The sequence below is a fragment of the Eptesicus fuscus genome, chromosome 1, assembly GCF_027574615.1.
Source record: "Eptesicus fuscus isolate TK198812 chromosome 1, DD_ASM_mEF_20220401, whole genome shotgun sequence".
Lineage (NCBI taxonomy): Eukaryota > Metazoa > Chordata > Mammalia > Chiroptera > Vespertilionidae > Eptesicus > Eptesicus fuscus.
The window spans coordinates 125,637,104-125,657,163 of NC_072473.1; the positions used below are offsets into that span (position 1 = coordinate 125,637,104).

The following is a 20,060-nucleotide window of genomic DNA, read 5'->3' on the forward strand; positions in this document are numbered from 1 at the left end:
TCCTGACTAAGTGCTTTTGTTGACTCGCTTTCTGCCTGTGTAACCCCCTCTCTGCAGTTCCACTTGCGGTGTTCTTCATGACCCTTCCTAAACTTCTGTGTTCTTGAGCAGTTTTTCAACCCACTCCCTCCCCCAGGCCCACAGGTGGGTGCACTGCAGTGGTGGATGAAGTGATTGCCATATACTGAACAGAACAGAGGAGCATTTCTTCCTAGAATCCCAGCACCTGGAAAAAAACAGATCATTAAAATCACCACAACTGAACAGAGGGAGAAAGAAGAAAGAGAGACGGTGGAGAAACAAAAATACATACCAGGTTAATCATCAGGCAAAAGCTTAAGCAACAGCTCCTGGACTCCCCTGACCTGTCAGAAAAAGAAAAGTTTATAGAGTGGTCTGTTATAAAGAGCCCCAATATGATGGAAAATGATTAAGCAACATGGGTACCATTAAATGATGCTGGATCTGCCACAAGCGAGAGTTGTTATCCATGTAGCGCTGCTCAGGGTAGAGTTGCCACATGAGAGGTAGCTGGGAGGTAAGAAGGTGACTTGGTCTAACTGCGTCACCTAAGGGAACCTGAACTTGCTGGATTCGTGCTCTTAGGAAACTCGTCCCCTGATGGAAAGAGATGATCAAAAATAAAACCAAAGACTTTCAGGATACTGTGACTTGTTAGAAACCAAGTTGATTGAAAGCAAAATCAATAAAGAAATAAGCAAAACGGAAAGTTACCTGTTCCACGACGGCCACCCACGTGCGCTGGTATTCGTCTCGGTAGATACCCTCTTGGTGAACCCAGAGGCGATCGGGTGGAGCCCCCACATCCTCTCCTGCCATTCTGGGCTTTGAGTTCCAATTCTAGCCCTGCTTTTCTCCACCTAAGCCTGCAGCACCCGTGCACAGGACACAGGTGTGACTTTTTGGGTTTGAATGAACTCATCAGTGAGCAAGGTGACCTGGTACTAGCAACCACCAACCAGAACCAAACTTCATATATGTCTATCTGCACAGTCTAAATAGAACCAAGGCCATCTGAAGCTCCCTGCAAGACACTGAAGTGACACTCAGGCAGAGTCTTGGGTTGACTACAAAGCACTCAAGAATCCAGTTAGGTAAAAGGAGTTCTGTGGAAATGTAGGACTAGCATTACAGGAAGCTAGCTGGGCAGTGGTCTCAAGTTTGCATTCACAAAGCAGTGTCTGACGAAGTGTAGTTAGCAACAGAATATGCGTAGGAGTGTGCCTAAGGACACACTTATTTGGGCAGGAATGCATTATGAAAGACAGACGTACGCCCCATTCCCCATGTAGAAGCAGTTTTCCTTTTAAAAGGTAATACTATGAAGGTGAATCATGTGCATGGCTTTCTAAATTGAAATTAAAAGTTTGTTTTAAGAGCAAACGACCTATTTATCAGTTTACTTAGAAAGGTCTAGAAGCTGGGCATTTCCAGAAGGGGGGATGCGTATTAGGGAAAATATTTAAGGTAGCTTCATGGAATTTCTGAGCTGCAAGAGGCTTTGGGACCGTGGCGATTTGGAGCTGAGTGGGAGAAAATGATAATTATCCACCTAGGTCCTTGTTTCATCTTAGTAATGCTTTTCAGGATGTCACAGGAGTCCATTTTTCCATACAAGTGTGGGTTTAAATTATGATTTCCCAAGTCGGAAGCCCAGAAAAGTCCCTCTGCCCTTCGAGAGGTATAAAGCAATCCCACCTCCTGGACCAACTCTTTACATGGGGCAAACTGGGCTTGAAACCCACACATCCTCTGCCCAGCCCTGGATCTCATTTCAGGGCCTCACAATAACGTCACCTGCACTCTGCATTTTGTACGGCACAGTTTTCACTGCGTTTCTTTCTACTTTTGGCAGAGCACAGAGGGGCTCTCCCTACAAAACACAGGCCTCCTATTCCAATGGGGTTGCCATTGGGTGGGAAAGGAACTGCAGCACAGCTTGGGAAGTTGTTAAACCCTCCAGTGAGACTGTCCAGAGCAAACGAGATGCCAGAACACAGAACGAACGATGCAGCCCAGGACAAAGTGAGCCAGAAAGGATTAAACGAAGCCCTTTGTTCAAGAACAACAATCTGGGCCCGATTTCTTTCTGAACACTGTTTACCTTCCCTTAAAAGGAAAGTAGAAAATACCTTTTAGAGATTTAAGAAATGGTCTGATTTTAGTGAAGAATTTAAGAACATCACCGTTGCTTTGCCCAGTGTACCCTGACGCTGAGGCCATTGTCAGCTCCTGTCTTATAGGGCTCTTTCATTTCAAATTTCCTGTCTTACATGGTTCCCTCATGTCAAATTCACCTAAAGGGAAACCCCTTCTCCTTAACCAAATTCTGATTGCTCTCAATGGCGACACCACCCCTCCTGTTCCTGCAGAAATTTACTAGTTATCTTGAACCCCTTCATCTGCTTCAGTTGCTACTTGCGATCTGTCACCAATTCTAGGAAGAACCACTACCACTGTATTTGAGATAAACTTTCTCCCAAAACACTGGCTAATTTTAGCTCTATATCCTTGCTCTTGCTCTCCACTTGCCTAAAATGCCTCCTCGGGTCTCTCTACCTCAGTACTATGATGGCCGAGTGCAAGTGTCTGCCTTCTCCATGAAAGCTTCTTGCCTCCCTAGGACCACTATAGCATTTATGTCTAAACTCATATTTTAGCCTCTAATTATATATTCCTTTGCATATTTGCTCTGCTTATTTCACAAGCCCTGGCTCTCCCCAAATACAGTACTTGAAACTCTTCAGTAGCAGGAATGATACAGTACTGGGCACCCCCCAAGTCTCAAATACTAATCAAATAGATATCATTGTTCTGTCTCTCTTGCCTCTCCTCTTCCCCGGGGCTTTGGAAAGGAGTGATACAAACAAAAACCCAGTGAACGCTAATATCAAAAGAAAATATATTCAAGTCTGGATTTCAAGTACAAAAGAAGTAAGTGTGGCTACTTTTTTTTTTTTTTTTTAAAAGTAGAAACCAAGTGTTAATGGGTTTCAGTACCATCTCAACTTCACAGATAGGTCCTAGCAACCACCGACATTATTGACATTGAAATTGGTTTTGAAAATTGAAATTGTACTGGTTACACTGACATGAAAAGGAAATTATTCCAGTGGGCAAACAAATTGGAGATGATGGTCTGAGTTACTATGAATCACTACAGAGGCCTATGAGTCATTACAAAATATGCTCGAAAGGCAGCATGAGCCGAAGCCGGTTTGGCTCAGTGGATAGAGCGTCGGCCTGTGGACTGAAGGGTCCCAGGTTCGATTCCGGCCAAGGGCATGTACCTTGGTTGCGGGCACACCCCCAGTAGGGGGTGTGCAGGAGGCAGCTGATCGATGTTTCCTCATCGATGTTTCTAGCTCTCTATCCCTCTCCCTTCCTCTCTGTGGAAAATCAATAAAATATATTAAAAAAAAGAAAAAAAGAAAGGCAGCATGATGTGCTGTTGTGACCCAAAGGCCAATATGGGCATCAGCATACGATGCTGGACTTGCTTATGCTACTACTCAGGGAGTATGAAGGCCCAGTAAAAGGCGACTGCAGCGATCAAGGGACTGAGAAGAAGCCATCATGTGAACATTAACCAACATCCTCAGCAGAGAACCGCAAAAGCAAAGGCTGAGTGAGAGGGATTAAGATCAAAGCCCACAAAAATCAAAGTTTGTTTGAATAGGACACCATTTCTCTAAATGTGATTCTTGAAACACTTGCCCCTAACTTTTTCCTTGGTCAAATAAGTTTGGGAATCTGGTAGCATCAGAAAGCATGTTAACACAGTAAAAGCTCTGGCAAGTTCTGTAGTCAAGAAACTATTATTTCGTTTAACACTTCCCAAATTTATTTGACTAGAGAGCATTTCTCTGCACGTAAGACTTGCTCACAGCATTCAGGACCCCTGGAACTAGGATGAATCTCTTAAAAGCTCAAGATAAGCTTAGGTACAAGGTGCACTACAATACACAGAACATAAACTTGTTCCTCTCAACTCAAGGAATACTGCCAGCTGCAAATTCAAATACATTAAAAAAAAAGTGTTTATGTAGCTTTATCATCCATGAAGGCACTAAGAGAGATTGCCCCCATGGGGGTCACCTTAATGCCACAATCAGAGACCACGCTGGCCTAGAGAGACTATTTATTAGTAAGGGGTTCTGTAAATTAATTACGTTTTAAATGGATGATAGAAAATGTAGAAGGCTTCCTTAGGTAGTAATCTAAGTAAAACCATTATTTTTCCTTTACAGAATAAATTATTTTGTGTCTTTTTTTTTTTAAAAAAAGGACAGTATGCTTTAATTTCCAGGTGTTATAACCGTTTTTAAACATTAATCAGTTAAATACACTTATTTCGCTTGAAGTCAATGAACTCACCCAATTATAATGGATGAGGATACCAAGAACACATGCCCTGGAAGCAGACTGGCCTGTGTATAAATCCTGGTTTTGCCACTTACTAGCTTTGTGACCTCAGTTAAATCTTCTACACCCGTTTTCTGATTTGTAAAATGAGAATTAAAGAACATATTGATTAGAATAGTCAGCCATTATTTAGCACTTCCTATGTGCTTTATATACATTGACACTTTTAATCTTCATAATCATCTGATTAGATTAATACTGTTCCCTCCCTCTCTCTCCCCCCCCTTAAAGATGAGGGTGGGCAGCAGGTTCCATTCCCGGTTAAGGCACATACCCAGATTGCAGGTTCGGTCCCAGCTTGGGGCGCACACAGGAGGCAACCAAATGATATTTCTCTCTCAAATCAATAAAAACATAGCCTCAGGTGAGGGTTATTAAAAAAAAGATAAGAGAAGTAAGGCACAGAGAAGTTAGATAACTTGCTTGAGGTCACACTGCTGGGAAGTTGCAGAGCCGGATTCCAACTGGGGCAGCTTACATATACAAAGTATGTAAGTTCTTAGTAGATCGCCTAGCACATATGAAGCTTGCCATACATGTTATTAAACGTCTAGGGCTATAAAATGAAGCCACGAGCATTATAAAAGTTAGAGAATGTCATTCTAGATTATGAGATTAACATCAACAAAGGTGTTTTCCTTTTTGAAGCTGCCTAAAGACAACTTATAAACTCAAAATATCCCATCACTGAACAGAGTAACAGCCACTCTTGCCCCATCAGGGTAGAGCCATACTAGCCAGGAAAAAGTAATTGAAAAGATGTGGTTGCAAAATCGAAACTGAGGCGGAAATTTACGTGGGTCCAATGTAATTGCACACTTGAAATTTCTCCCGAGCTTCATCATTATCACAATGAATCACGGAAAGTTGTGCCATGTGATCCTTAAGCATTAGGTAAAAATGGAGATTGCTGGCATACATACCGCTGATAGTTCTACTGGATGAGGGCCCTATCTGTGGGAAGACTTGGGTTGGAACTGACTAGGGAGAAAAGAGCAAAGCATCAACACCTCTTCAGGTAGCACCTTGGGAATGTTCCCTTTCCAGTACTGCCATGTCTACCTGGCTTCCCAACTCCACAGGGAATAGAGAGAAAGCGAGATCAAACACACAGAAACGATTTTTCTTTGATTCTTGAATCGTTCCCCAAACCCACTGTTAATTCCTATCCTTGCGAGTTGAAAGATCGCTCCTTTCAACCCATGGCACATTTGGCATACGGCGAAAGAAAATGACTTTTACCTATAATTTCACCAGGTCTGAGAGCGTCCAGGCAAGGGAGCCGAGGAAACTCGTCTAGTGGATAACTACTGTGGTACACCCGACCTTGAATAAAACCTACAGTCCCCCATTCCCCTTCCCTGGAACAAATAGAAAGGTAAAAGTCTTTGCAGAGAGTAGCAGCAGCCAAGTTTGAGAGTGATACTTTTTCAGATACAGTATAGCACTGTTTCTGCAAGAGGTTACTCACATGAATATAATGTTTCTTGGGCTAATTAATCCGCCTCGAAATCAGCGAGGCTAAAACTTCCAGGTCCCCCACCTCGGGCCAGTCAAGCGGGAATCAGGACGTGCGCCAGGGGCGAGCCGAGGGGCATCTGGGGCCGAGGTCACCCGAACCGAAGTTTCCAGGCAAGGGCCGGCAAGCGGAAGTGGTCCAGGGAGAGTGGGACAAAAATTCAGGGGCCGCAACTCGGAAACAAAACGAGATCAAATCGTAACTATCTTAGGACGGAATTTCCAAAGAGCGTCCCACTGGCTAGAGAAGGCTGGCCCGCGCGGCGGAGCTGCCTCAGGGTTGTCCCTGGAGCGTGTAGGCCGCGTCAGCGGGCGGGCAAAATGGGCGCCGGCGCTCCCGAGGCGCCTGCCCCGCAGCCCCGGCGCCGCTCACAGACCGCGTCTGCCTGCGGCCCTGGAGCACCGCTTCCCAGCCGCCCCTGCGTCCCGGCCTCCCGGCCTGAACCCCTCTCCGCGGCCGGCCACAGTCCTCTGCCCCGACGGCCACGCCTGCCCTAACCGGCGCGGGCGTTTCCCAGGTGCCGCTGGGCCGCCCCGCCCCCGCCCAAGCTCCGCCCCCGCCCAAGCTCCGCCTCCGCCCCCCACGCCCGCCTGGCCCGCGCTCCCTAAGCTCCGCCCCCGCCTCGCGCCCGCCCCGCCCCGCCCGCGCTCCCTAAGCTCCGCCCCCGCCTCGCGCCCGCCCCGCCCCGCCCGCGCTCCCCAAGCCCCGCCCCCGCGGAACCCGCTTGCTGGAGCTCAGGGTTGGTCGGGCCTAAGTGGGCCCTAGGCGGACGTGAGCTGGGTCGGACCAAGATGGCGATGCAGGTGGTGCAGGCGGTGCAGGCGGTTCATCTGGAGTCGGATGCTTTCCTAGTTTGTCTCAACCACGCTCTGAGCACAGAGAAGGAGGAAGTGATGGGACTGTGCATAGGGGAGGTGAGTAGGTCAGTGACTTAGCCTGGCCGGAACCCTGATGAGCAGCCCAGCGTTTCCTTGGGGTCGGTGTTAGCAGCGCCCAGGGCTGCGGAGGCCACAGGCACCCTGGCTTTGATCCGGGGACAGATCCTTTGGAGGGTCCTGTGGCGGAGTTTGGGTATCCTCGGGTTGCTTGACGCTTGGTTAACCTCCCATCACCTCCCCCCCCCCCCCCAGCGTTCCGCATAAGCTAGGGGTGGGGGAGAGCTTTTTTCTCTACGAATCTCTGGCCTCTTATGTAAATCTGGAGTTAACACCCCATTGACCAAACCCGAAAGTCAGGCCAGAAAGACAATATAGCACAATAGGACATCAGTGTATTAAGACGCTACTGACCACTGTTAGGGCAGCTGCAATCTTGCCTCAAGGATGCATTTTAATTGTATCAAAGAAGCTAAGAGAGGAGATGGTTTTCCAAGACACAAAGTTTCTGCAGCGTTAAAGTGTTGCAGAGGAGTGAAAGAGAATGAGGAAAGAGAGCTTAGTTGCTTACAATCCGAAGTAAAAATTCTCCAGTTTTTCATGCTCGCATGCCCTATTTTTCGTGTAATCTGTATCATGTACAATCAAATAAGCGTAATGTGATCAATAATGTTTTCTCCTCTTTCTCACTCTAGTTGAATGATGACACCAGGTAAGACAATATTTGTTTACTCGTATCTTTTGGTCTATATGTCATTAACTCAGAGTTATGACAAGCTTGGCAATATTGGTTAGGGACTGTATTGTAGATTACCATGATCAGTCTGGAGCTCCCTCAGTGATACACTTTGAATAACTTCTCAATCCTGAAGGTTGGTTTCCACCTAACTTCCTAGTAGGAGGATTTTCAGTTGATACATGTGTGACCTTATGTGAAAAATGTGGTTTAGAGAAACAAGATCATGAGTGAACGTGTGAACGCTCTTATAGATAGAACTTTGTTGACGGATGTGGTGCTATTATTTTCCATTTTCTTGCTTGATATGTTTTATGTTCTGTTTCCCCTAAAATGACAGGGAGATACTGGTCATTTTCTTTGTGGCAGATAATGTGTATATTAAGAGACATTTCCCCCTATTGACCCATTCCTTCATCTAAACTGGCTTTTCCATCTCCATGGCTTTCCGCCTCCTGCTGGATCTCAGAGATCCCGAGTAGTTTGGATGCTTCGAAGTTTTAATTTAAACCTGGAAGCATAGCAGAATGTATATTCTCATGCCCACCTCTTTAATACCAAGGATAATAGGAGTTTAGCTTTGCCCATGACAGCTTTATACACTCGGCCACATATGCGTGTGTGTCAGACTCCTCACAGCTTTAGCTTCAGTTTACTTTCCTTCTTCTTCCTTTGTCTCTGCTAAGGTTTTATTGTTCCCTTTTTTCTAATTTATCCCCAAAAGGAGTGACTCCAAATTTACATATACTGGAACTGAAATGCGCACAGTCACTGAAAAGGTATGTGTGCTTGAATTTGCATGATGGAGACTTGCAGTTGGGGAGGGATTTCTGTGCTCTGTTTGATGAACTCAGCCAGGGATTGATCCCTTTTGTGTAGGGCCGCGTTTGTGGCTGAGTGGCGTGTTCTCTCTAGTTCAATCTACTCACTAGGAAGGGGACCAATTTTCTGTTCTTTGTAGCAAATTTTTACTATTTGATCAAGATGAGTAATCACTGTCAGCTCTCTTCCTTGCTGACATCTGTCTGTTTTCTGGTTGGCTCATGTCATTGTTATCTTTTTATCCTGAGTCCCAATATCTACTCAGGCAAAACCTTCTTTCCTTACAGGCCAACTATCCAAAGCTCATAGTTCTTAGTCTACCTTGACTTTCTCTTTTCTGGTTTGTTCTAGTCATATGGTCTAGTATAATGCTTCTCAACCCAGCTATTATATAGGAACAGTTACTTTTCCCCCAATATGGTGCAGGCCAGTGCTTTTGTAAAAGACAATAACAAAAATTATGTCATCTCCTCCTGCCAAGCAGATGATAGAGGTGATAAAAGCTATAGGGTAACAACTCCATCTACTTATTAACTATGTATACATACTTCATCATGTTAACTACTTGGCCTTCTTTCTTCCCATATGAAGGAAAGAAGTTCATTCCCTACCCAGAGCTGCTGCTTCTTCAAGGACCTTGCTTATGAAATACCCTGTCTTGCCCTAGCCGATTTGGCTCAGTGGATAGAGCGTCGGCCTGCGAACTGGAAGGTCCCAGGTTCTATTCCGGTCTAGGACACATGTCTGGGTTGTGGGCTCGATCCCCAGTAGGGGGGCCTGCAGGAGGCAGCTGATCAATGATTTTCTTTCATCATTGATGTTTCTATCTCTCCCTCTTCCTTCCTCTCTGAAATCAATAAGAATATATTACAAAAAAAGAAATACCCTGTCTTTCTTCTGTGTCTTCAACCTTTTCCTGTCATCTGGCTCTTTTCCCTTGGGATACAAATGTGCTTACATCACTCTCATTTTCAGAAGGGAAAGAAAAATCACTTATCAATCCTGTATCTCCCTGTAGTCATTACTCTCACATCCTTCCTTTACTAGCCAGATCTTATTTACCTTCTCCATTCAAACCCACCAAAATCTGCTTTCCAGTTCTGCCTCTCCAGCCCCCTCCTCATTGCTACATCCTTAGATTGTTTCTTGGTGCTTCTCTTAATCTTTCAATTTGGAACTCAGAACGCCCATGAAGGTTTTTGTTTGTTTTGTTTTTGCGATATCTCCTTATTCCTCCCCTTCCCTACTCTTTTTGGACTCTTCCACTCCTGCCTATGCATTAATCATTCTCCAAGTTTCTGCCTTGGCCTCCTTCTCTTCCCAGAATGTTTATTTTTTAAATACTTTTACTAGAGGCCCAGCACACAAAATCGTGCGCAGGTAGGATCCCTAGGCCTAGCCTGTGATCAGGGCCATCTTCTACCCGATTGCCAGTCCCCAGTCCCACCCCACTGCCGCCACCCACCTGGTTCCCCTCACCAGTCCCCAGTCCCGCCCTGCTGCCACCACCCACCCAGTTCCCCATTCACCATCCGGTGATCAGAGCCTGCGGGCCGAGGGGAAGGGGGAGGGACCGAGAGGTGGTCAATGCACCTCATAGCGACTGGTTGAGTGGTCGTTCTGGTCGTTATGCCATTATGGTCACTGGGCTTTTATTATATAGGATTGATTTTAGAGAGGAAGGGAGAGGGAGAGAGAGATAGAAACATCAATGATGAGAGAGAATGAATCATTGATTGGGCCACCTCCTGCACACCCCTCACTGGGGATCGAGCCCACAACCCAGGCATGTGTCCTGACCAGGAATTGAACCCTGACCTCCTGGTTCATAGGCCAATGCTCAACCACTGAGCCATGTCAGCTGGCAACATTACCTCTCCTGTGGCTTTAGTTGCAACAGACATTGAGGTTAGAGAGATCTGTCTTCAGATCCTTTCTCTGATACTTACTGTGTGACTTTGGGCATGTTACTTAACATCCTCAAGCTTCTCATTTTTCATCTGTAAAACAGAGATAATGATCGTCACCAACCTCATAGAGTTGTTGGGAAAGTTGGATTTGGGTAATGTAAGAAAAACACTCACCTGTAAAATGGGTATAACAATAGTACTAACCTTACTGGGTCATTGGGAGAGTTAATTTAATACATGAAAAGCACTTTTACAAGTGTCTGACACATGGCAGGTAGACAATAAATATTGGCTATTTTGACTGTCATTGTTGTTAACCAGTAGATACTAGTTAGTATAAATTATTCCAAGCTCTAGAATGTCATAGTCAACTATCTAGTGGACATCCAAGTTTAGCTAAACATGGGCATCTTTTAAAATATATATATATCCTATATAATAAAGAGCAAATGGTCGTCATGTCCTCACGTCATAACAGCTCAGACAGTAAACACTGGTAAGAGAGGAATGGGGACTAGCCAGGCACAAATGAGCTCGCGAGAGAAGAATGGGGACCAGCCAGGCACAAATGAGCTCGCGAGAGAGGAATGGGGACCAGCTAGGCTGCAGCCCAGGAGAGAAACAAGCCGCCCGTCCTGCAGTCCTGGGTGCCAGCAGCTGCGCCTGCGCCTGTGGCCCAGGAGAGGGACAAGCCGCCTGTCCCACAGTCCTGGGTGCCGGTGCCAGCACCTGTACCTGCGGCCCGGGAGAGGGATAAGCCACCCACCCTACGGTCATGGGTGCCAGCGCCTGCGGCTGCGGCCTGGGCAAAGCCGCCCCCCGACGGTCCCCTGTGGCTGTGGCCAGCCCGGGTGAAGCCCACCTGGGTCCTGGGTGACTGTGGCTGGATAGAGGGAGGGAAGCCTGGGTCCCGAGTGCCTGCGACCAGCCGGAGGAGGGAATCCTGGGTCCTGGGTGTGGGGTGAGGCAGAGGCAGTTAGGGGCAATCAGGCCAGTAGGGGAGCAGTTAAGGGTGATCAGGCAGGCAGGCAGAGGTGGTTAGGGGCCATCAGGCAGGCAGGCAGGCAGGCAGGCAGGCGAGCAGTTAGGGGCCAGCAGTCCCGGATTGCGAGAGGCAGTTGGACATCCCCCGAGGGGTCCTGGATTGGAGAGGGTGCAGGCCAGGCTGAGGGATTCTCCCCCGCCCCCTCCGTGCACGAATTTTGTGCACTGGGCTTCTAGTGTGTGTGTGTGTGTGTGTGTGTATTGGTGAGTGTGTGTGTGTATACATACACACACCAATACACACACACACACACACACACACACACACACACAATATATACTAGAGGCCTAGTGCACTAATTCGTGCACATTGAAAGGACATTAATTAGGAGGAATATTTTAGAGGCTGGGAAGGGACCCCAGGAGGGCTCCAGGGCATGTCCGGCCCGTCTTGCTCAGTCCCCATCGGCCAGACCCCAGCAGCAAGCTAACCTACTGGTTGGAGCATCTGCCCCCTGGTGGTCAGTGTGCGTCATAGCAACTGGTCAAACGGTCGGACACTTAGCATATTAGGCTTTTATTATATAGGATATTTATTGATTTCAGAGAGGAAAGAAGAGAGAAAGAGATAGAAACATCAATGATGAGAGATATTGATTGGCTGCCTCCTCCACACCCTGGGGATTGAGCCCGCAACCGAGGCATGTGCCCTGACTGGAATCAAACCATGACCTCCTGGTTCATAGGTCAATGCTCAACCACTGAGACACACTGGCTGGGCTAAACTCAGGCATCTTAACTCTTTGCACTCACTTGCTTTTTTCTCGATTCCTTTATTCTAATGCTAACCGTGTCGAGTCACACTCGACATCCGAGTGCAAAAGGTTAAACTAACATGTTCAAAACTGAACCTTTCCTCTTCCTCAATCCCTCCAACATCGCTGCCACAGTAGTTCCCAAGCCTGGAATCACCCCAGTAATCTTTACAAAACCCTGAGGGTGGTTCAATTGGTCTGGGGTGTGACCTGAGCAATAGAATTTGGAAAAGCTATCCAGGCGGTTCTTATGTGCAGCCAAGTTTGGTAACCACTGCCTGCCATTGAGAGCCATAAACCTAAATTGCTTTCATATTTGTTTCCAATGCTTCATCCCAACTACTGCTACCTTATTTGAGGTCCTCATCACTTCTTTCTTCGATTCCTGTGCTAACCTCTCCATTAGTTTCCTTGATTCGAGTCTCTCTCAATGCTAATCCTTTCTTCCTGCTCAGGATGTGATCTTTTGAGAACGTAAGTCTGATATACCTCTGCTTAAAATCCTTAGGATGAAGTCCCGTTAGTGAAGCATTCAGGGCCTGTCATGATCTCATTTCTGTTTACCAGAGGCCCGGTGCATGAAAGTTCATGCACTGGAGGGGGGTCCCTCAGCCCAGCCTGCCCCCTCTCACAGTCCGGGAGCACTCAGGGGCCAGAGGCGACCGAGCTATCAGGGGAAGGCGACGCCCCATCACATCTCTGCTGCTGCCATTGCTGGCAGCACAAGCCTTGGCCGGCCCTGGTTACCTGAGCCTGTGGGCGGCCCTGGGTGGCTGGGCAGCCACCATCCGAGGCTCGCCTGCGCCTAGGGCTGGCCCTGAGCAGCTGGGGGACTGAGGGAACTGGGTGCCACCATCTTGTGGCTGTGGGTGCCACCATCTTGTGGCTGTGGGTGCCACCATCTTTGAGGGTGTGGCAGTCAGTTAGCATATTCCCTCCTTATTGGCTATGGGTGCCACCACCTTTGAGGGTGGGGCAGTCAATTAGCATATCCCCTCCTTATTGGATGTGGGCGCCGCCATCTTTGAGGTTGGGGCAGTTAATTAGCATATTCCCTCCTTATTGGCTGTGGGTGCTGCCATCTTTGCGATGGTGTGAGGGTCAATTAGCATATTCCCTCTTTATTAGATCGAACTAGAGGCCCGGCGCTCACCAGCTTTGAGCCCGGCTTCTGGCTGAGTGGTGCTCCTCCTGTGGGAGTGCATTGACCACCAGAGGGCAGCTCCTGTGTTGAGCATCTGCCCCCTGGTGGTCAGTGCACATCATAGTGACCGGTTGTTCTGCCGTTTGGTCAATTTGCATATTAGGGTTTTATTATATAGGATATTTCTTTACATGGATCCAAGTTCTCACCATGGCAAATTATGTCAGTTTCCACATTATGCTCTGCTGTTTCACTCCTTGTATCTTCTGGTTGTTATGCATGGACTGCTTCCCTCTTCTCCGCTTGATTAACAACTTATCCCTGGCAGTTCAGCCTGGGTGCCACTTACCTCCTTTAAGTAGCCTGCCCTGACCTGTAGGCTAGGTTAGATAGCCTCCTCTGAGCATATCAATTACAGTGCTTATATGTTGTCATGGAGTTGTTTCCCTGTCTCTCTTCCTGGATGTCACTACTGTATCCTGTTTATCATTGTACACTTAGGCCACTCTGTAGTGCCTTCCGTATAGTATATACTCAATAAATACATATTGTATGAATGAACGTAAGTCCTCTACAATAGGAAATTAGTGTTACGTGCCCATTACCCATGGAAAGCCACGCCAGGCGGTGCAAACTTTCTGGAAAGGGCCAGATGGTAAATATTTTTAGTTTTGTGGGCCGAGACCATGCTGTCTCTGTTGCAGTTACTCAGCTCTGCATTGTAGCACAAAGGCAGCTACAATACATACATGAATGAACGTGGTCAGATTTGGTCTAAAGCAGCCAAGTCAGGCCATAGTTTGCCAAGACACAGGAACAAAAGGAACTGGTTTTAGTACCTTAATTCCAAGACTGAAAAGGTGTAGGGGCCGTTCTAGCCACGTTGGAATATCTTCCTACTTATGTGACTATGACCATAACAGTCTTCCTCTGGTCCTTCAGCTGCCTGTGGCTTTCAGGGATACCTGTTAGTGCTTTGTGGCCTTTATGCTTGTTTTATTTTGTTTTTCATCTCTTCCTGGGCTGGTCTTGCCATTCTATCCTGAATTTCTTTTGCTCACTCTTCTTGGATACTGAAACCTTCTCTGACTAGAGACAAAGAGAACATTGACCCTTGGCATCAACTCCTACTAAAATGCATTTCCAATCTTAATGACATAATTTTATTTTTCAAGAGTCTATTCCCTTATCTTAAATTCTGTGTCAGTTTGTACCATCCAAATACAGTGGAACCTCGGTTCTCGAACTTAATTTGTTCCAGAAGGCTGTTCGAGAAGTGATTTGTTCGAAAACTTTTCCCCGACCTGCGGGGTCTTCTAACGGGGGTACCGAGGCGGCGCACCTAAGAGAATGAGAGACAGACAAGGGACGCAGAGAATGGAGGCAAGACAAACGGGTTTCTGATCAAGCCTCAAAATTTTATTTTTACAGCGTTCCTTATATGTGATTTCTAGAAGGGTGGATGCCTAGGAGGGGTGGGGGCTGACCTAGATAATCGGCTAAAGTCATCACTATAGATAAAGGGTGTGGCAGTTGAAGGGCGGCTACAGAAGAAATGCTTTGTCCTCAGGCAAGAGGAAGTGGGCCTAGTTACAGTAACTTACTGAAGGTCAGAGTTAATCCTTTGACCGACTCTTGGTCCCTGACAAAAACTGAATCATTTTCTCCCATTATAAATAGAATTAATCTGTTCCAAACCCCCAAATGATTCCTTGTTGTAACCTTTCTTACATACAGTGCATGTCTAATGTACTGTTTAAGGTGTAAATAAACACGTCTTTTTTTAAGTTTATCGAACCGCCCCTACTAGCCTTAAAGGAGTCACTTTCAGCGTTTGGTCCAGGGATGTCCTTCGGGTCAGCATGCGGCATCTTTGTCCACGTATCACTGCCTCCGAAGTGCTGTCACTGCCTGCTTATCCTTTATCCAAATCAACAACAGACTTTCTACCTCTTCCATGGCCTGTGACCAGTTTCTTTCACATCCTTAGCAACACTGGCACTCTTGGGGGCCTCTTTATGTTTTAAAATTGTGCTAATCCTTGATACTGATTTCGCCAGAAACAAAAGCATTCTTTCCTTTATTGTCTGAGAGGTATCAGCCTGAAAGGATTGTCAATGGAAGTTTGGTTTGACAACAGAGACCTTTTCTCTGAATAACTGGTCAAGAACCGAATTGTTGGAAATGGGAGAGGTTTGAGAAACGAGGTTTGGTTGTAGATATTAAACTTCATAAGAATTCAGGGACCTTATTTTTTTAGTTAGTGTTGGCATGGCATGTCTTTTCCATTCTTTTATGTTTTAGCCGTTCTGTGTATTAATATTTAAAGTGTGTATTATTAGGAACCTATAGTTTTGATAATCCAGTTGGATAATCTTTTTAATTGGAGTATTTAGCCCAATTACCTTTATTGTAATGATTGATATACATGGGTTATTGCTGCCATCTTTTTGCTTTATATTTGACCCACTTTGATTTATGTTCTTGCCTTCTTTTGGATTCATTGACTGTGTCTTATTATTCCACTTTGATCCTCCATTAATTAGTTATAGCCTTCTTTTACTTTCCTTTTAGTAGTTATCCTACGTATTATAATATATTAGAGGACCGGTGTACAAAAATTCGTGCACTGGGGCCGGGGGGGGGGTGTCCCTCAGCCATGCCTGCACCCTCTCACAATCCGGGACCCCTCTGGTAGGGTCCCTAGGCCTGGCCTGAGATCAGGGCCTATCAGGGCTTTCCTTCCCCGGGCTGCAGGCAGCTGGCCCCACCCCCGCCACTGCCACTGCTTGCCATCTGTGCAGTGCTGCCCCTCCCCTGCCACCGGTGACCTCCCTCTGCAGGTGACAGGCTGGGGTGCAATGGCTTGGCTGGCCTGGGCCTCCCTCTTTCTTTGCTGGGGGGCGGGGCCAGCCTGGCGAGGGGGGCCATCTGCCTACCTGATCACCCCTAACTGCTGGCTTGTCTACCTGATCTCCCCTAACCACTTGCCTGCCTACCTGATCACCCCTAAACACTGGTCTACCTACCTGATCAACCCTAACTGCTGGTCTGCCTACCTGATCACCCCTAACCACCCTGCCTGCCTGCCTGATTGCCACTTACGCTTGCTTGGGGCTGGGGCCAGCCCAGCAAGGGGCCGTTTGCCTACCTGATCTCCCCTAACCGCTTGCCTGCCTATCTGATCACCCCTAACCGCTGGTCTGCCTACCTGATCACCCCTAACCACTGGTCTACCTACCTGATCACCCCTAACCACTGGTCTGCCTACCTGATCACCCCTAACCACTCTGCCTGCCTGCCTGATTGCTCCTATTTGCTTGCTTGGGGGCGGGGCCAGCCCAGTGAGGGGCCATCTGCCTATCTGATCTCCTCTAACTGCTAGCCTGCCTACCTGATCGCCCTTAACCACTTACCTGCCTACCTGATCACCCCTAACTGCTGGGCTGCCTACCTGATCACCCCTAACCCCTCTGCCTGCCTGCCTGATTGCCCCTTACTGCTTGCTTGGGGGCGGGGCCAGCACTGACTTCTGGTTGGTCAGCTTCCGGTCGTTACTGGTCGTTAAGACCCAGGGTTGTTTTTTTTAATTTCTTTATTGATTGTGGTATTACATATGTGTCCTTATATATTAGGATATTTTTGATTTATTAGTCTAATACAAATGGATTTTTTTTTTACTATTTCTCTGCTAATACTAGAACCTAAGAACACTTTAATTTCATTTCACCCTCCCACCTTTTGGATTAGTGCTGTCATGCATTTTAATTCTATGGATATTTTACACACCGCATGACATTATTATTACTGTTTTGTACAATTAGTATTTATTTACATTTACACACATATTTTACTCCATATAGTGTTCTTTATTCTTTCCTTCATAGCTGGGATTTTCTTTCTTCCTGAAGAACTCTCTTTAGTATTTCTGTGCTGATAATGAGTTCTCTCAGCTTTTTTCACATGTAAATATCTGTATTTTGCTTTTAATTCTGAAGGTTCTATTCTTTGAATATAGAATTATTGGTTGGCAGATCTCTTTTTGCACACTAACATGTTACCTCATTCTTTTTAGGCTTTGATTGTTTTTGTTGAAAAGTCAGCTCCTTTTTCTTTTTAAAAAATTAAATTTATTGCCCTAACTGGTTTGGCTCAGTGGCTAGAGTGTCGGCCTGCAGACTCAAGGGTCCTAGGTTCGATTCCTGTCAAGGGCATGTACCTTGGTTACAGGCACATACCCAGTAGGGCGTGTGCAGGAGGCAGCTGATGGATGTTTCTCTCTCATCGATGTTTTTAACTCTCTATCCCTCTCCCTTCCTCTCTGTAAAAAATCAATAAAATATATTAAAAAATTAAATTTATTTGGGTGACATTGGTTAATACAATTATATATGTTTTAAGAGTACATTTCTATGGTACATCATCTATATATTGCATTGTGTACCCACCACCCAAAGTCTAGTTTCCTTTCATCACTATACTTTTGACCCCCTTTACTGTTTACTACCCCTCACCCCCCTTCCCCCTAGTAACCACCAAACTATTGTCGGTTTCTGAGTTGTTGTGTTTTTTTTTTTTTGGGGGGGGGGGTTTCTGAGTTTTTTGTTTGTTTCTCTTGTTTGTTCATTTGTTGCTTTTAGTTTTATATCCCACACGAGTGAAATCATATGGTTCTTGACTTTTTCTGACTTATTTCGCTTAGCATGATATTCTCAAGATCCATCCATGTTGTTGCAAATGGCAGTATTTCATCTTTTCTTATGGCTGAGTAGTATTTCATTGTATATATGTATCATATTTTTATCCAATCATGTATTTAGGGACACCTTGGTTGTTTTCATGTCTTGGCCACCATGAATAATGCTGTAATGAACATAGGGGTGAATATATCTTTGCAAATAAATGTTTTCAATTCTTTGTGTAGATGCTCAGGAGAAGGATTACTGGGGCATATGGTAACTCTATTCTTAATTTTTTGAGGAACATCCATGCTGTTTTCTTTTCTTTTAAAAAAAAAGTGTTTTTATTTATTTCAGAGAGAGGAAGGGAGAGGGAGAATGAGATGGAAACATCAATGACGAGAGAGACTCATTGATTGGCTGCCTCCTGCATGCCCCCTATTGGGGGTTGAGCCTGCAACCCGGGCATGGGCCCTGACCAGGAATTGAACTGTGACCTCCTGGTTCATAGCTCGATGTCAACCACTGAGCCACACCTGCCAGGCCATGCTGTTTTCCATAGTGGCTGTACCAGTTTACATTCCCACCTGCAGTGAATGTGGGTTCCTTTTTCTCTACATCCTCTCCTGCACTTGTTATTACTTATCTTGTTGATAGTAGCCATTCTAACAGGTGTGAGGTGGTACAATGGAGGAAAAGAAGCCTCTTCAATAAATGGTTCTGGGAAGCCTGGCCTGTGTTTCTAAGTGGTTAGAGCATGGGCCCCATGCACCAAAGGATTGCAGGTTCGATCCCCAGTCCCCATGGGGGTGCATGTGGGAGGCAACCCATCAATGTGTCTCTCCCACATTGATGTTTCTTTCTCTCTCTCTCTCTCCCCCCCTTCCACTTGCTCTAAGAATCAATGGTAAAAATATTCTCAGGGGGGAGGTTTAACAAAAATAAAAAATAAAAAAATAAATGGTGTTGGGAAAATTGGAAAGCTACATGCAAAAGAATGAAACTAGACTACTGTTTGTCCCCATATCCAAAAATAAACTCAAAATGGATCAAAGACCTAAACATAAGATCTGAAATAATAAATTACACAGAAAGAAAACATAGGTACTAAACTTATGAACTTTGGTCTTAGAACAGATTTTATGAATTTGACCCCAAAGGCAAAGAAAATAAAAGCAAAAATAAATGAATGGGACTACATCAAACACAAAAGCTTCTGCGCAACGAAAGAAACCACCAAAAAAAAACCAAAAAGGCAACAATTGAATAGGACATGATATTTGCAAATAACAGCTCCCACAAGGTGTTCATATCCAAAAACTAGAAAGAATTCATCCAACTTAACACCAAAATAATTATCCAATTAAAAAATTGGTGGAGGACCTGAGCAGACACTTCTCACAAGTAGACATACAAACGGCCAACAGCTATATGAAGAGGTGCTTGACTTCACTAGCTATCAGGGAAATGCAAATCAAAACTTCAATGAAAAGTCAGCTCTTTGTCTTGTTGCTCCTTGGAAGGTCAAGTGTCTTTCTGTCTCTGCTTTTGATTTTCTATATTGTGTACTCTGTGCCTGCCAGATACTGTATGCTCCCTGGGGTAAAAACCTAACTAAAACATGTTCCCTGCTCTTAGGATCTTACATTCTAGTAGAGGAGGAAATTATGTCAACAAAGAGAACACAACAGGATATAAACTCTAGCAAAGATGTGTATTTGTATTAATAAAAAACGTATGACAGGGGAGAATGAGCAGTTCTTTATAGGATGAGCTTTTAAAGGCTCATCAGTGGGAATTTAAAGGCTCTGAGAGAGTTCACCAGGCATCAAAGGGGACCACATTTCAAGCTCAATAGCCACATTGCATAATGGCTGCTGTACTGCACTGTGTAGGTCTGTAGCTTACTCAAAAATCTCCTCTTAGATTTTACCCATGTCCCTGCAACATCTGGCAAGGCCACACCCATCTTTCCCCTGAAACTTCTGAACCATTTCATTGTTCTGGTTTTGACTCCTCTGTCATTCTTCCTGGCTCTTCTTATTGTACTCCATCCGAAATGTGGGAAACCCTCCCTCCCCCCCCTTGATTTAGGCCTGGACCTCTGGGCTGTCTCTCCACACTATTCCT

General features: G+C 45.8%; 3 protein-coding genes across 5 annotated transcripts in view; 2 read left to right on the plus strand and 1 right to left on the minus strand.

The window, feature by feature from the left end:
* The window catches only part of FUNDC2 (FUN14 domain containing 2), a 39,449-nt gene extending 39,012 nt beyond the window's left edge, over window positions 1–437 (plus strand). Inside the window, exon 6 of the mRNA XM_054713615.1 lies at window positions 137–437. Within this exon, the coding sequence (XP_054569590.1) occupies window positions 137–188 (52 nt within the window). The 3' untranslated portion in view covers window positions 189–437. The remainder of the gene's footprint in view (window positions 1–136) is intronic.
* Window positions 161–5,982, minus strand: MTCP1 (mature T cell proliferation 1). The gene is made up of 5 exons (XM_008159518.3): window positions 5,918–5,982; window positions 736–887; window positions 448–618; window positions 314–365; window positions 161–226 (listed from the first exon to the last, which is right to left on the minus strand). The coding sequence occupies exons 2-4, from the start codon at window positions 838–840 to the stop codon at window positions 318–320; spliced, it is 324 nt and encodes a 107-aa protein (XP_008157740.2). The 5' UTR covers window positions 841–887; window positions 5,918–5,982; the 3' UTR covers window positions 161–226; window positions 314–317.
* Window positions 5,983–6,692: 710 nt separating this feature from the next.
* BRCC3 (BRCA1/BRCA2-containing complex subunit 3) overlaps window positions 6,693–20,060 on the plus strand; it is a 31,604-nt gene continuing 18,236 nt past the window's right edge. Inside the window, exons 1-3 of one of the 3 annotated variants that reach the window (XM_008159532.3) lie at window positions 6,693–6,879; window positions 7,536–7,552; window positions 8,301–8,355. In XM_008159532.3, the coding sequence (XP_008157754.1) occupies window positions 6,757–6,879; window positions 7,536–7,552; window positions 8,301–8,355 (195 nt within the window). In that variant the 5' untranslated portion in view covers window positions 6,693–6,756. Of the gene's footprint in view, window positions 6,888–7,535; window positions 7,553–8,300; window positions 8,356–20,060 lie in introns of all 3 variants that reach the window. The other 2 variants (XM_054713649.1, XM_028136407.2) reach the window with 2 other exon arrangements.